Source organism: Bubalus kerabau, chromosome 3 (genome assembly GCF_029407905.1).
Source record: "Bubalus kerabau isolate K-KA32 ecotype Philippines breed swamp buffalo chromosome 3, PCC_UOA_SB_1v2, whole genome shotgun sequence".
Lineage (NCBI taxonomy): Eukaryota > Metazoa > Chordata > Mammalia > Artiodactyla > Bovidae > Bubalus > Bubalus kerabau.
In genome coordinates, this window is record NC_073626.1 from 21,168,784 (window position 1) to 21,186,187 (window position 17,404).

General features: G+C 43.7%; 1 protein-coding gene and 3 non-coding genes across 4 annotated transcripts; 1 reads left to right on the top strand and 3 right to left on the bottom strand.

Moving 5' to 3' along the window:
* The first annotated feature begins 979 nt into the window (after positions 1–979).
* TRNAL-UAA (transfer RNA leucine (anticodon UAA)) lies at positions 980–1,062 on the top strand. The gene has a single exon. It is a non-coding gene; the product is annotated as a tRNA-Leu (tRNA).
* Positions 1,063–8,440: 7,378 nt separating this feature from the next.
* TRNAI-AAU (transfer RNA isoleucine (anticodon AAU)) lies at positions 8,441–8,514 on the bottom strand. Its single transcript has one exon. It is a non-coding gene; the product is annotated as a tRNA-Ile (tRNA).
* Positions 8,515–10,736: 2,222 nt separating this feature from the next.
* POM121L2 (POM121 transmembrane nucleoporin like 2) lies at positions 10,737–13,826 on the bottom strand. Its single transcript, XM_055570834.1, has one exon. It carries the CDS (start codon positions 13,824–13,826, stop codon positions 10,737–10,739), a length of 3,090 nt encoding a protein of 1,029 aa, XP_055426809.1.
* A 1,887-nt stretch (positions 13,827–15,713) lies between these two features.
* Positions 15,714–15,785, bottom strand: TRNAM-CAU (transfer RNA methionine (anticodon CAU)). Its single transcript has one exon. It is a non-coding gene; the product is annotated as a tRNA-Met (tRNA).
* Between the last annotated feature and the right edge of the window lie 1,619 nt (positions 15,786–17,404).

Sequence of the window (17,404 nt, forward strand, 5' to 3'; positions counted from 1 at the left end):
GAACAGTCTTTTCCTAAGTTTGTGATTAGTATGTGTTTCAACATTTTACTTTGGCATAAAGCAAACATTATTTGTTTGTTTAAATATACAAGTAACATATAATAAAAATGTTTGCCAGAGTTAGGAAATAGATGATAGTGAAAGTTGCTCAGTCATATCTGACTCTTTGTGATTTTATGAAATTATCCAGACCAGAATACTGGAGTGGTTAGCCTTTCCCTTCTCTAGGGAATCTTCCCAACCAGGGGTCAAACCCTGGTCTCCCACATTACGGGCAGATTCCTCACCAACTGAGCTATCAGGGAAGCTACAGGTATTAAAGAAATGAAAGGGGTCAAAAGGTACACATTTCCAGTAATTAAAAAAAAATAATAAGTTATAGAGATCTAAGGTACACTGTGGTAGTATAGTTGTTAATAACAATATTGTATTGAATATTTAGAAGTCCTTAAAAGAATAGATCCTAAAAGTTTTCATCACAAGAAAAAAATTTGTAACATATGTGGTGACGGATATTAACTAGACTTACTGTGTTTCATTGGTTTTTTCCAAGAAACATTAAAAGGATTTTTCTTTTTTAAACTTGGTCTCTAATCTCCTGTAAAATTATTCATAGTCTTCCAGGGACTAGCAAGTCTAATTAATTATAAGCCTGTAATATTGGAATGATGCTAAAGCTGAAACTCCAGTACTTTGGCCATCTCATGCGAAGAGTTGACTCATTGGAAAAGACTCTGATGCTGGGAGGGATTGGGGGCAGGAGGAAAAGGGGACGACAGAGGATGAGATGGCTGGATGGCATCACCGACTCGATGGACGTGAGTTTGAGTGAACTCCAGGAGATGGTGGACAGGGAGGCCTGGTGTGCTGCGACTCTTGGGGTCGCAAAGAGTCAGACACGACTGAGCGACTGAACTGAACTGAACTGAACTGAACTGAACCGAACTGAATATTGGATACATAGACATTTGGGCCCACCACCGGGATGGCCGAGTGGTTAAGGCGTTGGACTTAAGATCCAATAGACATGTGTCTGCGTGGGTTCGAACCCCACTCCCGGTAGAACTGCTTTTGTTGCTAAGTCATGTCCCACGCTTTTGCGACCACATGGACTGTAGCCCTCCAGGCTCCTCTGTCCATTGGACTTTCCCAGGCAAGAATTCTGGAGTGGGTTGCCATTTCCTTTTCCAGGGTATCTTTCTCACCCAGGGATCAAGTTACTTTAGCATGTATCTTACCCAATTGGACAATAGTCCAGCATATAGTTGACTCTGAACTCTATTTATCCAATCTGACAGGCTCTGTCTATAATGGGTGAATTTAGCTAATTTAGATATGATGTAAATGATATACTTGTATTTTAAAAATCCACTATCTTATTAGCTGTTTTCTATGTGTTTTTTTCCCTTTGTTCCTTTCTTTTATCTCTTTCTTCCTGTCTAGAGCATTGCCTTATCATTTGTATGTCTTAACAAATCGCTAGTGGTTTCCCTAGGGTTTTCTATATACAGCTACAACTAATCAAAATCTACCTTCAAATTATATTATGCTACTTACTGTACCATGTAAGAAGCTTGCAATAATATACTTCCTCCTATATTGTGTGTCATTGCTGCCACAGATTTTGCTTTCATGTATGCTATAGCTGTACAGTATGTCACTACTACTGTTGCTTAATGCAGTCATTTTTAAAGTGATTAAAATTGGGAAAAATATTCCTTATGTGTACCTCTATTGTATCCATTTCTGTGGATATTCATTACTTTGTATTTCCTCTTCCTGAGCCCAGCTTATAACATTTCCTATTTTGCAGGTCTGATAGAAACGCACTCTAGTTTTTGTTTGTCAGGAAAGACTTTTATTTCTTATTCAGTTCTGGAAAATACTTTTTGCTTGGTAGAGAATTCTGGGTTTACAGATTTTACAAAATTAGCCTCTCATCACTTTCAAATGTTATCCCATTATCTTCTGGCATACCTAACCTGATGAAAATTCTACTGTTTTGGATACATAGCTAGCTAGCTAGATATAGCTTGGAATTCTCTGACTTGGAGCTGAGATTTGATGTAGAGGTTTCCTCCACTATCAGAAAGTAGTTCAGTTCAGTTCAGCTGCTCAGTCGTGTCCGACTCTTTGCGACCCCATCGACTGCAGCACGCCAGGCTTCCCTGTCCTTCACCAACTCCTGGAGATTGCTCAAACTCATATCCATTGAGTTGGTGATACCATCGAAAAATAGAGTGGAAATGTTCCTATGAAACATTTCACAAGTTAAATTTGCGTGAAGAAGCGATTACCTTAGCACCCTTCTTGCATACAGATGCACAAAATAGGTGGAAATAAAGCACAGATGCTTATAGACACAGTTTAAAGCTGTGATGCAATGGCAACCCACTCCAGTACTCTTGCCTGGAGAATCCCATGGATGGAGGAGCCTGTTAGGCTGCAGTCCATGGGGTTGAGAAGAGTCGGGCACCACTGAGCGACTTCCCTTTCACTTTTCACTTTCATGCATTGGAGAAGGAAATGGCGGCCCACTCCAGTGTTCTTGCCTGGAGAATCCCAGGGACGGGGGAGCCTGGTGGGCTGCCGTTTCTGGGGTCACACAGAGTCGGACACGACTGAAGTGACTTAGCAGCAGCAGCCTTGAGACTGGGATGCTGAGTTATAGTTCCTGGGGGAGGAGCTTGGCAGTTCCAACCTGGCTGCTCCTGATGAGCTCAGCCTCTACAATAGTTTGTTAAGTCACTCAGTCATGTCCGACTCTTTGCGACCCCATAGACTGTAGCCCACCAGGCTCCTCAGTCCATGGGATTTTCCAAGCATGAATATTGGAGTGGGTTGCCATTTCCTTCTCCAGGGGATCTTCCCAACCCAGGAATCAAACCTGGGTCTCATGCATTGTAGACAGACGCTTTACCGTCTGAGCTACCAGGGAAGCAAAACAGGTACTAATGCAGGTCTTTCCAAAAAATGAAGCGGCAGCAAAGTGAACTTTTGAAAAATGAGGAATATCAGTTTTTCATTATCTTGGGAAAATACTTAGTCATTAACTCTCCTAATATTTTTTCTGCTCTTTTCTCTCTTTCTTTTCACCTTCTGAGATTCTGATTACAAATATATTAATCAATAATTCTTAAGTGCTCTTTCTTTTCCCTTGATGTTTCAACTTGGGTAGTTTCTAGGCCTTCCTTCAAGTCTATCATTTCTTTTTTCAGTTTCTATAGAGTCTACTAATTAGTCTATTGAAGACATCCTATGTCTCTTACTGTGTGTCTGTGTTTGAATTTAGCATATTTATTTGACTTTTAGTTTCCAACAATCTATTGAAATGTACCATCTGTTTATGCGTTGGGATAACAAAAGGACCTACATTGTTCCATTGGCATCTGAAATGGGAGTAGTTTAAAGGGACTAATCTTGTAACGTGTGGGATGTGATGTTATCTCCAGAAAAATAATGTCAGCATTGAGTTAAATTGTAGGACACGCAGCTAGTGTTGCGGAATTACTTGGTAGTGGTGGTGGTGGTGGGGTACTCCCACATATTTACTGGCCAGACGTGTCTGAAGTAAAGTGTTCTGTGTGAGTAGTGAAGACACACAGGAGGAAAAAGTTTTGTTTTTTTCTAATGCACTTCTCAGCTCCAAATTCAGCCTTTTAGACTGCTTTTGGAAAAAGGACCTGGGTCTTTTAAATATTTATTTTCTTGTCGGCAGAGGGTGCAGGAGAGACACAGTAGGCATAAAAGTTTTGCTTTCTGGTTCTAGGAGTTCCTGCAGCCATCAGCATCTTTGGTGTCCAACTCCATTCTTTTGACTTTCACAATAGTAGAAAAAAGAAATTGAGTATTCATTGATCCATTCACAAATATTTATTGATCATCATGTGTGGTAAATATTCCAGGATGCAAAAAAGAATTAAGACTGGTTGTAGGGATTATACAAACAACAACAGTGGTTTCCAGTAACTGCTGGAGCACTCATTGCAAACTCTCAAATGGTAACATCATAGATTAAGGCCAAAATATCCAAAGATTGCTAAGCAGAGAGACTTTGATCCAGGCAGACTGCAGAATAATTCCCTGAGAGTACTGATGGGGGTACAAACTCCGACAAGGGGGAACTAGGAGAAAAAGGAAAGGACTGTGAGGTTAAACAATGATCTCCACCAGACACAAGATCTCCATGCAGTTTCTGGGAACGGGAAACTTCTGATTCATTGCTTCCATCTCCTCCTCTATTCTTTTCCACCTTCTCCACACACAAATTTTATATTGAAGGTTTTTGAAAATATTTCTGGGTAGGAAAAGAAATGCCAGAGATGGAAGACATCTGGAAACATCCCCTTTTGCTTTTCATTTGTTGGTTTTAGCTTCTTGTTTGATTGCATTCATTCAATAATTCATTTGTAATTGTAGTAGGCATACCTCAATTGTTTACAGGCCAGTTGCTTGCATTTCAAGTCATTGCCAATAGGTCATGGGTGAAAGTGAAAACAATAAAGCCTTTTGAAGAAAACGTAGCAAAATACTTCCACGCCTTTGAGATGAGCAAGTATATGTTAGATAGGAATAAGCTACACTGTACCTTACAAAAACTGAACCCCTTTTTCCTCATAAGTCCACTAAGAGAGAAAAACACTAGCCACAGACTTGAAGGCGATACTCCAGATAAAATTCACACATGAGAATTTGTTGGAGTTGGAGTCAGAGGAAGATAAAGAAATGTTAAAATGCAGTAAGTACTTTAAAAGGCTGTAGTTGTGAGCATGCATTGGAAAATCTTTGTTTTGAAGTTGTGAACCTTCATGGGGGCTGCTGCTGTTAAGTCATTTCAGTCGTGTCAGACTCTGTGCGACCCCATAGACGGCAGCCCACTAGGCTTCCCCGTCCCTGGGATTCTCCAGGCAAGAACACTGGAGTGGGTTGCCATTTCCTTCTCCAATGCATGAAAGTGAAAAGTGAAAGTGCAGTCGCTCAGTCGTGTCCGATTCTAGCGACCCCATGGACTGCAGCCTACCAGGCTCCTCCGTCCATGGGATTTTCCAGGCAAAAGTACTGGAGTGGGGTGCCATTGCCTTCTCTGTTCATGAGGGCAGTAGACTACAAAGGAAAGTTTTGTACTTCAGTAAGTTGACAAAAACCGGAATAGTGAGCTGTTCCCGCCTGGTTTTGAACCAGGGACCTTTATGTGTATAAAGTGAATGTGCTAAATACTACACCACAGAAACATCACCCCCAGCTTAGGTGTCTAATAAAATGGCATTCTAGTTTCCTTGGTTACAACCCCCCAACCAATCTAATAATTTTGAATATTTCTCTTGTAGAATATTTGCACTCACAGTGCTTTGCTTTCCATCTTTTTAAAAGCTTTGTTAAAATAGTCAAAATAAAAGGGAAAAATCCACCCAGCATTAATGTAATCTGAATTATTCAAGTTCAAAACAGAAGGAGTGATTAATATTGCCTGAAAAAAGCATAAGCTCTGTGAAGGCTCCACAAGAAAACATTGCACTGGCCATTGTTCTGTCTGAAAAACTTGGATTTTATAAAGGACTAAGGAGCCTGGTGGGCTGCAGTCCATGGGGTCCTTAAGAGTCGGACATGGCTGAGCGACTTCACTTTCACTTTTCACTTTCATGCATTGGAGAAGGAAATGGCAACCCACTCCAGTACTCTTGCCTGGAGAATCCCAGGGATGGGGGAGCCTGGTTGGCTTCCATCTATGGGATCGCACAGAGTCGGACACAACTGAAGCAACTTAGCAGCAGCAGCAGCAGCAGTGTGATAGATAACCTCAGTTTTGCCAGGCAAAATGTAACAAAGAGAAGTGGTTAACATGTTTATTGACACAAATAGAAATATTTTAGGGTCAAGCCGGGAAAGAAAACATTTCAGGTGTGGTTTGAAACTTTGTGAGAGAAGCCCACTGAGCTTCAAGTTCAACATAAACCATATAGCTCCATTTCAGATGTCTTTTATAGGTTGAAGATGAATGTTATTGATCTGGTTTGCATTTCAGTATGGGAATGGGACTCTGGGAGAATATTCTGCAGGACAAGAATATACCATCTTGCACATATCACCACGTAAACATCTCTGCATGTCCCTCACCAAAAGAAGACATCAATCACATTCCTTCAGCTTTTAACAACTACCTATCATAGACCTACTCTCAATCAGGCATTTGTGTTGATGCTGATTTAAGTGGTGGCAAAAAGACATACTTTCTATGAGAATTTTGAAAATTAAATTTTTATTTTGAAGTGATTTTTAAAAAGGTGCAAAGACAACAGAATTTCCTTATACCCATTACCCAGTTTCTTTTAATATTAGCTTCTTACATTACCATGGTACCTTTGTTAAAACTAAGAAACCAATGTTGATATTTTACTAATAACTAAACCCTTGACTTTGTCTATATCACACCTGTTCTTACATAATGTCCTTTCTACTCCACCCCGTACTCCCCCACGTTGTATTCAGCCTCCCCTGGTCTGTGACTGTTTCTTGGTGTGGACGAAGTATTTTTATAGAATACTTGACTATCTTCCAGTCTAGGTTTGTTTGATATTTTTCATGTAACAGCTTGAGGTTATAGGTTTTGGGGAGAGAACAAAGCACTTGTCCCATCACTTTACATCAGATGTTACATGATAGGAGCATGGCTTACCATTGGTAATGGCAACTTTGATCATTTTTAAGGTAGTATTTGCCATTTTTCTCCCTTTTCAAGTTCTTATGTTTTCCTACTTCATACTGGACTATTGGAGAAGGAAATGGCAACCCACTCCAGTATTCTTGCCTGAGAATCTCTTGGACAGAGGAGACTGGCAGGCTACAGTCCATGGGGTCACAAACAGTCAGACACGACTGAGCAACTAACACTAACGCTGGACTATTTAGAAGCTTGTCACTGAGTATGGCCCGTATTCCAGAAGGGAGAGAAATAAGATCCATGGATGGGTCTTGGGTGGGTCGGAGGATTATTTACTTACTTAGGTTGGAATTCTTTCTTAAAGGAAAAGTATCCTTTCTGCTGTATTCACTGACTTATTTTTCAATCCTTTATTTATATCAGTATGGATTTATGAGTATGTATTTTACACTGTAGTTTGGATTATAATCCCAAACCATATTATTTGTAGTTCTAAGTGTTCCAGGTTTGGCAATTGACAGCTGTTTCCCTCTTATAAAGAGACAACTCAGTTCAGTTCAGTTCAGTCGCTCAGTCGTGTCCAACTCTTTGCGACCCCATCAACTGCAGCACGCCAGGCTGTCCTTCATCAACTCCCATAGCTTGCTCAAACTCATGTCCATCGAGTCGGTGATGCCATCCAACCATCTCGACCTCTTGTCCACTTCTCCTGCCTTCAATCTTTCCCAGCATCAGGGGCAGTTCCAATGAGTCAGTTCTTCACATCAGGTGGCCAAAGTATTGGAGTTTAATCTTCAGCATCAGTCCTTCCAATGAATATTCAGGGTTGATTTCTTTTAGGATTGACTGGTTGGACCTCCTTGCAGTCCAGGGGACTCTTTAGAGTCTTCTCCAACACCACAGTTCAAAAGCATCAGTTCTTCTGTGCTCAGCTTTCTTTGTAATCCAACTCTCACACCCAAACATGACTACTGGAAAAACCATAGCTTTGACTAGACAGACCTTTGATTCTTTGCTAAAGAGACGATTAAAGAAGCTGTTTTTAGCTGGTGGTTCAGATGGTAAAGATCTGACTGCAATGCAATGTGGGAAGCCGTGGTTCCATCTCTGGGTGGGGAAGATACCCTGGAGAAGGGAATGGCTTCCCACTCTACCTGGATAATTCGATAGAGAGAGGAGCCTGGTGGGCTACTGTCCAACTTTTACTATTTACTGCTGTGTTGATATTAATACTTTTTTTTTCACCTGTCATTTTAAAAACCTTCTTTCATCCTTTGCTGAACTAGTTAAAACCTAAGTGTGGAAGTGTAGAAAGCGTCGATGGGTTCACAGTTTATTTATAGATGAATATAGTACAAGAAGTTCAGTTTTTTTGCAGAATCAGTTATCCAGTGGAAAAACATGCCCAGAGCCTCTCTACTTTCCTTGCTGGTCACTCACTGCTATCCTTTCGCCCTGTAGATGGGGTTCAATGTGCTGTGCTTAGTCGCTCAATCGTGTCTGACTCTTCACGACGCATGGACTGTAGCCCGCCAGGCTTCTCTGTCCTTGGGACTGTCCAGGAAAAAACACTGGAGTGGCTTGCCCTTCCCTTCTCCAGGCAGGGATGGAACCTGGGTCTTCTGTATTGCAGGCGGATTCTTTACAGGACTTCTACCTTCGGGGAAATCAAGGATTTCAACTAGCTTTATCTCTCAGGCAGTAATTGTGACACCCTAGTGGATATGAGACCAGAATTCTCATCTGTGTGTAAATGTAGCAAAAGTATCACTTCATGCCAGTTGGCCCGTATGGGGATCAAACCCGCGACCTTGGCGTTATTAGCACCATGCTCTAACCAACTGAGCTAACCGGCCACCTGATGCTTGTCCTGTTCCTCTTCATCCAATTAAATAAAAATGAAACGAAATGGTTTCTTCAAATTCTTGGGGGCAGAAAGCTGGGAATGGCGGGAGAGAAATGAACACAAAAACCCAAAACAACCGAAAACTACCATTAATTTTTAAAATCTTCACATTATTCCTATTTCACTTTCCCCCCATCTTGGAGTTAACGAAAGAAAAAGAGAAAAAACATTTGGCCTTGGTGAACTGTACTTCTTTGGGGCCTGGCTCAAACTATTCTGATTGTGATTGTTAATCAGACAATTACCTCAATAGAAGGTGTATCTGTCTTGTTTGTTGGTGTCTCCACAGTCTACTACACATTTCCAGCCTCCAGTCTGTCTCCATTTGATTCCTTCTTCACAGGGCAACTACAGCAATATAAACCCAAACTTGTGTTTTTCCTAACTTAAAATCTTTCCAGGATTTTCCATTGTATTTGGAACCCGATCCACACCGCTGGACATGGTTTATAGCATATCTGTGATCTGCCCCTGCTTCTCCCAAAGCTTGTCAGACTCCTTGAACAGTTATCCCAACAGATCTGCTCTGTTTTCTGGATGATCCTGTGCAGGTGTTTTGTCTTTGGTCTGTAATACCCTTCCCCAATTTATTCCCAGAATACACACCTTAAAACAGAAATCGAGTCCAAAGACTTCTTTGGTAAGATGAACTTCTGTCTTCTGCTTACTTTCCCCCAGCCTTTGTCATTTGTTCTGAAATCACTGGCTACTGACCAATCAACCCGCTAAACTATTATCTCCAAAGCAGGAGTTTCCATCTCCTCTGAATGTCTGGTGCAAAGCACAATACAGGGCATATAGCCATCACTATATAAATGCTAAATTATCATGTAAAGAGTAGTAGAAAAGGTCTCATACTTTTTCTCTTATCCCACCCCACCCTATAAGATAGCAATCCTGGATTGTGGAATGTCTTTAAAAGGTGAAATAGCATGAATATTTAGAGTCATGTATACCTGGGTTAGAGTTCTAACTTTGGTGATTTGGTGTAGGGAGGGATAAGTGAGCACAGACTTTGGAGCCAAGAGGATTTAAGTCCCAAATCTAACCTTTACTAACTGGTTGAGATTGGGCAAGTTTCTTACTATCTCTCTGCCTCAGAATAGATGTGAGTTGGATAGTAATTCCTATACCATAAACTCATTTCAATAATTTAGTTTTATTGTATCAACCAATTTAAGATTATTTTTCCAATTATCTCTCTTTCAAGGTATCCATAAAGCAGGAGATAGATGTATTCAGGGAGTCATTCTTGCCTTTTTTTTTTTTTTCATTAGGATGATAAGTGCTAAGGAATATGTTGAGGCTTAATCATAGACCTCGCATTGGTTATATACTTTTTCTCTTTTATTCCTCAGGTCCAAGAGTTTTACTGCCCTACCTGCCTCAGCTGGGAGAGATGTGAATGTAAAGGGTGACTACATAAGGTATTATACAAATTAAAAGAAAAAAATGAAATGTAAGCTTTGGTTCCCTAACTGAGCATTTCTGGCTCATACTGGAGGAATTATGACCATGATGTAAAGAGCAGAAGCAAGATTGTACCACTGTGTCTTTTTCTCCCCAACCCTCCTGTGAGTACTCTCATAGGTTAACCACTGATCCTCAAGGAAAAGTTGGATTCAAGGTCAAACTGCATTAAAAGCTTCTCCAAAAATATATAAAAATTAAAAAAAATAAAAGCTTCTCTGAAAACTGATTGAGGAACAAAGGTGAGAGAAATGAGGACTCGGTTGCCCTAGGGAATCAGATAAAGGAACCACTTCTTTGGGCCAAATGAAAGAAGGCTGAGATTTAGAAAGAATCTATTCCACCTTCCAGAGTTGCAAGAGGGCTGTATTTATTGCCTCCCTGTCATGTCTGTTCCCAGAAAAAAAGGCAGGAGGCAGTGTCCTGATTGAGCTCATCCTTGACACAGAAAGAAATGGGCAGGGAGGGGAAGGCAAGGCTCTGTTCAGTTCCAAAGATTTAGTTCCACTCAGTTCCAGTTTGCTATTATCACTGATACTTTAGTCTTTCATTGTCTTCTAGAATGTAGATTAGGACCACAGGGTGAATGTGCAAAGCTTTCACCTTAGATCTCGGGTATTTTTGCTGTAGAGACTTAGAAGATGCTGAGGCAATTCACTACACAGAGGTCCACATCACAGTATGAATGGCAAGGAACACAGGTTATTTCTTATGGGAATGATGCCTTCGAGAATGCCCTTGCTCCCTATTTCTTGAGGTTTTTGATTTTGTGCCAATGGAAAATGATGAGGCTGGTGATCTGAAAGATCTTTTTCCAACAGAGCCCTGGGGAGGTGAAGAATGCATCCCAAAGCCAAAACTGCTGCCTGCCTTAACTGGTCCAAGGACAGGAGTGCTCTGAGCAAAGGGATCCATGGAAGGGCCCCTAAACATAGTTTTTCTTGCAGAAATGTTGGCCCTCCCCAAGGCAAAAGGTGTGCCCTGGCTGGTCAGGCCCTGGTTTTTTGGGCCCCAGCCTTTACCCAAGGGTGTGATGGTGCTAGCTGTCCCACTTGGCACTGCTCCAGTGCTGAATGCTCTGGAGCTGGAACTCATGTCTGGAGCAGTCACACTGACCCCAGTCTCACCACAGTCCATAGGGGTTACTAATCCCCCAAAGTCAAAAGGTCTTGGGGCTGTGCTACCAAACACTGAGCCACAAGCCCCAGTCTGGTGGGTTGGGGTAACAACTCCAAAACCATTTGTATTAGCCTGACCAAAGGGAAAAGCTATTGGAGTGTTGTTAACATCTGGCCGGAAGTTGGTAGGGATGCAAAAGGTGGAGGCTGATGGTGCCAAACCTCCAAAGGCTGACTGAGTGGGACTGTTGAAGGATGGTTGAGTCCGAGTTTGTGCTGGGGTTGAGGATGCCACTGTTGAGTTTCCAAAAATGAGAGAGCTACTGAAGCTTGGGCCAAGGGCTGTTTGGGGGGCTCCTTGCTTCTGCCCATATGCAATCCCAAATGCAGGCTGGGGAGTTGCTCCCAGGGATAGTGGAAAAGGTGGCCTTGGGCCTGACCCCAAGGGAATTGTGAATGCTGAGGTTGAACTGGAGATCCTGGATGACAATGCAGGCTGGTTGGTGTTTCCTAGGGCTGAAGCTGTCAGAGAGCTAGCCCTAAAATTGGCAGTGCTCCTGGTAGGGGATATTTGGACAGCACTGGGAAGAACCTGGCTAAAGATAGTGACTGTGTGTACAGTAGGAATGGTAGGACGTTGGCATGGTGGCAAAATGAAGCCTGCAGCTGGGGAGAAACTGCCCTTGAAGGCACAGGCAGCCCCAAGAAGGAAAGTGTGGCAAGTAGAAGGGATGGAGTAAGTGTTGCCCATGGTACTGGTAACATTCACTATACCAAAATCGAAAGGTGGCTTAAAAGAGTCTTTGGATGTGCTGGCTGGTGTGGTGGACATGACTACAGAGGTAGCCTTGACCAGGCCATGGAAGAGATGGGGAGAAGCAGGGGTAAGTGGAGGAGAGGCCTGCTTGAAAGAGAAAGGAGCTATCATGGGCATAGTTTTAAGTGGTCTTACACTGCCAAAGATAGGCCTGAAAGTGGGAGTTAAGGTACCCGGAGCTGAAGATGGAGCAGCTGTGACTGAAATTCTAGAGTATAAGGATGTCCCAGTCTCACTATTGGGTGGGAGCCCTAAAATGGGTTTTGACATGTGGTCAGCAGAAGCTGCAACAGGAGGCACAGATGCAGGAGGATGGGGAGCTGGGCTGCTCATCAGTCTAAATGAAGTACTTTGCATAGTGGGGGCTGTAGGGATAACAGCAGATGAGTCTAGGTGCACGGCAGCCTGAGAAATCAAAGGTAGCTGTGTGGTGCCAGTGACTGGTGATGTGGGAGAAACAGGGGTCAGATGGATGAAAGTAGCTGGGAGCTTTGAGTCCGAAGAGATGCCTGAAAGGGGGTCTGACTGTGAGCACCCAATTGGGGCTGGCAGGCTTGCTGTTGTCAGAGGTGAGTGGGCTGCACTGATTACCTCTCCAGTGGGTTGTGGTAAGGCCTGTGGACCTGGAGACTTCTGTAACTTATTTAAAGTTTCCAACTGAGGACCAGCGCTCTGGGTTGGAGCTGTGCCTGCAGAAGGCAGGGTGAGAGACAGGGAAGGCTGAAGAGCAGACCTAGACTCAGGGACAAAGTCTGTGGTGATCTCAGTTGTATTCTCTCTGGCTTTGTTGCTCGACTGGAGTCCAGCTTTCTTCCCTAAGGCCAGGTCTTCAGGGACTGGATGACCAAGCTGGGGAGGTGGAGTGAGAGACAGCAGGTTTTCAGGGCTAGATGGAAGCAGTGGAACCTGATTTTGCTGTCCAGAGCTGCCAGATGTTTCTGGAGACTCGTCTGATACCAGGGGGACTGGAAGGTGAGACTGATGACCTTTTTCTTTCTTTTTTACTGGCCACTCTGGTATCTGGAGTGCACTGGGAATACTTTTCTTCCAAGGTTCCGAGAAATCTCGAGAAGAGCTGAAAGAGCTTGTGATAGCATTTCTTTTGGAGTTAAGGGAGTTGCCTGTGTGTGTGCTGGTCAAGGAGTCCATGGAGGAACAACTGGGCCTCTTATTCAAGCTGTGATCTGAGCTCCATGGGTTGAGGCTTCTATTCAGAGGCCCTGGCCTGGGCACAAAAGAAGTGAGGACTCCCTTTTTCACCAGAGGTTTAAATGCAGATAGTCTGGTCTCTGGAATACTTCTCTTACAGTCAAAGCTCTCATGAAACAGTGGTTCTTTAAACCTCACTTTCCCCTTCTTGCACTCTTTGAGGGCCCTCAGCACCGTTTCCTTTGCACAGGGGTCTGGGATCCTCTCAGAGGGCGAGGGCCCTGCAGAGTTGATTACCTCTGCTGGGGAAGCGGAGGGGGGCACTGTCCGCTCAGGAGGAACGATCTTGATGGTCACTGGGCTCCATATTGCCCTGGGGTGCCGCAGAGACCAGATACTCCGCTTGAAGTAACCTTCCCACCAGTCTGAGGGAAGAGGCCCCATGATGGAATTCTGGCATCTCTTCATGGGAAAGCGCCTCCAAGCCTCACTGACCATCCACGCCGTGGGTTTGGTAGGATCCCAGTCCGGCGGCCTCCTAGCAGGTCTGTGTCGAGGGGCAGCGTGGGCACGATGGACGTGCTGAATCCGGTAGACTTGATGAAGGGACTGAGTTAGTCGGCGGTTCACTGGCCTCTCCGACAGGTCTGCGCGCCCTTCTGCTGGGGATGATGGCGAAAGTCCCAGCTTGCCCAGGTAACTGCCCATGCGGATCAATGAAGCGGAGTCTAGGACTTGGATTTAGGGTTTCCGCTCCCGAGGTTTCCGACGACCCAGCCGCGGTCGAAGTGCGCAGTGTTCGGATGACGGTTGGCATCCAGGCACGAGGAAAGAGCAAGTGCCTCGGGGCGCTCCACATCCTCCAGGTCCGGTATCCGAAAGTCAGCAGCCGGTGAAAACAGAGGACACACGGGATGTCGGCGGTCGGGGTGGCCTGCTCGGCTATTTTGAGGCAGAAGCTGGACGCTCGGGCCTCTGTTCTCTCCTCTCCAGGTTGCAGCGCGCGGCAGGCGGAGAGGGATTGTAGAGGAAGCGCGCGGCCGGAGTTCACCCAGGCACGCAGAGCTAGAGCTGGGCAGGCGCGGAGTCGCCAGATTACCGCAGCAGCCGGCGGGAAGGGGCCAGGCTGCGGGCGGCGGGACTGACCCATGCGCCCTCCTGTTCCCTGGAGTCGGAATAATGAGTGCAGTCCGAGTCCCACAGGGTTAGTCGGTGTGGGGGAGCTCGCGGGAGCGCAAGACTGGAGACTCGGACGCGAGGACCTGTGCAGCCCAGACTGCATTCTTGGCGCCAGCAGCCGGGAGCAACTCAGGCGGGATTTGCTGGGCGGGGATTCCCGCACTTCTTTCCTTTGCCTTTTCGTTCCTTCAGCCAGTAGGGGTCAGTCACTGCCTCCTAGATGACAAACTCCGGACGCAGCCCCACCATCCAGGGTCACCCCCGGAGACTGAATCCGGCTTACCCTCCGATTGTTCGTACTGCTTCTACAGGCGCTACAGCAGTCTGGAGGGGTCTCGAGGTTTCGGACTGAGCCAGAGGGATTACCTGTCTGCCAGCCGCGAACCTGAGCGCCTCCTCAGGCACCTGGCTTAGTCGCTAGCTCAGCCACCCAGACTATCTCTTATTTGCTATCCTCACCTTGCCCAGTGCGGTCGAGGCTTTCGGAGGGGAGCAAAGGAGTGGGAGATTTAATTTGAGGTTGAATATTCACACTAACCCAGGGTGAACTAGGGGACTAGCATTCTGAGAAATTAAAAAACAACGTTTTAAGATTTCTAGAACAACTCCTAATAATAAAATTGGCATGGATTGAAGACAACTCTTTGAAGAAAGATCATTTCAAGGTTAAATTAAGGAACTCGGAGAGAGGGTTCCCTTCAAACCCCACACCGTCAAAATGGGTCCGGACATTTCCCACTTCATCGGTCTCTTTCTCCTTGAACTTGCGTCTCTATAGAATCTTATGCCAATATAATGTATGTTTACGCTTTAAGTCTTTATTCGATCATCCTACTATACTAGTCTGTACCCAAGAAGTATGAACATTGAAATCTGAAATTTTAATATTTAGTGATACCACAAATCTGTTATAAGCAAATTTGGGGTTTAACTTATATTTGCATTTACTAATAGAATGCAACCAATCAAAACATCTTAAGTAGATAATAAGTTGAAAAACCTCTTTACTGGAAGATGTAACAGAAGCAAATATGGCATTTATCACTTCTTTCTCTATGAGGTAGCATACAATGTATAAGACCACCTCGACAGAAAGAATATTTCCAATTGCTCTTCTGCTGGACATCAGGGATGGAAGGAATTTTACAATTCGGAGTAGTGTGCCACTTCAGATAGAAGAGTTTTGGAATTGCCTAGTGGGAGAATCGTGGGATTTTAAAGTAAGGTGGGAAACAACCCAAACTAGAGGATTATCAAACTTGTGAATTTTTATTGATTAAACATGGAAGATGTAGAAATTGACTTAGTTTCTGTTCTTGTATCCTGGCTGGAATAAAGTTTAGCGAAAATCAGTCAGTTCAGTCGCTCAGTCGTGTCCGACTCTTAGCGAAAATGAACAGGTGTAAAAAACCTTCTTAGCAGAGGATGGTTTCGATCCATCGACCTCTGGGTTATGGGCCCAGCACGCTTCCGCTGCGCCACTCTGCTCACCCCTTAAGCATTTTCACTGTTTTTCCTTTCAAAGATTATAACACCGTTTGTGATATATATATTTCCTTTCATTCTGATGGTTTCCGCCTCCCCTCTCTCTCCCTTACATATAGAAGATCCGCTCTTCCATAATCAGATGACCTTGGACCATCACTTCCAGATCTGCAATTTTCCAATCTGCCAAAGAGTGACCAAGCTTATCAACATACCCCTCCCCAGCACCTTTCCCCCTCTCCGCAGCAGCTATGTATGTATGCATGCGTGCGAGCTCAGCCGTGTCCAACTCTTTGCGACCCCACGGACTGTGATTTCCCAGGCAAGAATACTGGAGTGGGTTGCCATTTCCTTCTCCAGGAGAATCTTCCCGACCTAGGGATCGAGCCCACATCTCTTGAGTCTTCTGCATCGGTAGGCGGATTCTTTACCTGGAGCCGCTAGCCTCTCAGAAAGAGCAGAGGAAGCGCCCGCGGAGCAAAACTCAGGATGGACCCTTCTCGGGGAGAATCTCGAAAGTCGTGTAGCCAGCTCTGGTGCCATCAGACAGGAATCGTGTTAACCATCTCCTGTGTTGTTTGTCAAAAATCTCATAGACAATCCTTGAATAAAAGATGTTTTATTCGCTTGCAAGGGGGCAAGATTTTCACAAGGACGGTGCCCCTGCAATAAACTTAACTCAATTTGTTGTTCAAATTATTACACGGGGGTCAAAATTTCGATTGCATCTCGTTTGGGGTCGTTTCGACTTTAAAAAAATTATTTCTTTCTTTCTTTTTTTAATAGATAGGCCCTTCTTTTTCCCGTGTTAGAGAGCAGAACCTTTGGAAAGTTCCTGAACATAGCTCTTGTTTGCAGATGCCTTTGTGACCATGCTACAGAGGGCCCATCTGGAAGGTAAAAAGCCTTTTATCTTTAGTACTGTGAGCTGAAGGCTTCTCTGATGCATTAGACTGGACATTTCCACTCGCATTTCATTAGTCAAACTAAGCCACATGGCCAAGTCCATGAGGAAGAGAAAGTGTGTATGTTATACAATAAATACATTATTCCAATGAAATAATAATTATAAATTCACATGAAATTATTACAAATACTTATAATTATAAATTCACATGAAGTTGCAAAGATAATGTATTGAGGTTTTGTGTATCAATCGTTCATTCCTTTTTTTTTTTTTTACTGTTGAATAGTGTTCCATAGTATAGATATAGCAGTTTTTAACCTATTCACCTATTAAGGAACATTTTGGTTGTTTTCAGGTTTTGAGCTATTACAAATAAAGCCTCTATAAATAATAATGTACACAGTTTTGTATGGATATAAGTTTTCATTGTTCCGGGATAAATGCCTAGGAGTTGAATTGCTGAGTTGTATGGTGTTTCTTTAAGAAACTGACAAACTTTTTCAGAGTGGCTTTACCATTCTACATTCCCATAAGCAATCCATGACAAATCCAGTTTCTCTGCATTCTTGCCAACCTTTAGCAGTTGTTACCATTTATTATTTTATCTCTTATAATAGGTGTATAGTGATATCTCATCATGGTCTTTATTTATATTTCCTAAATGATTAGTGAGTGATATTGAACATCTTTTCATGTGCTTATTTCCCATTTGTAT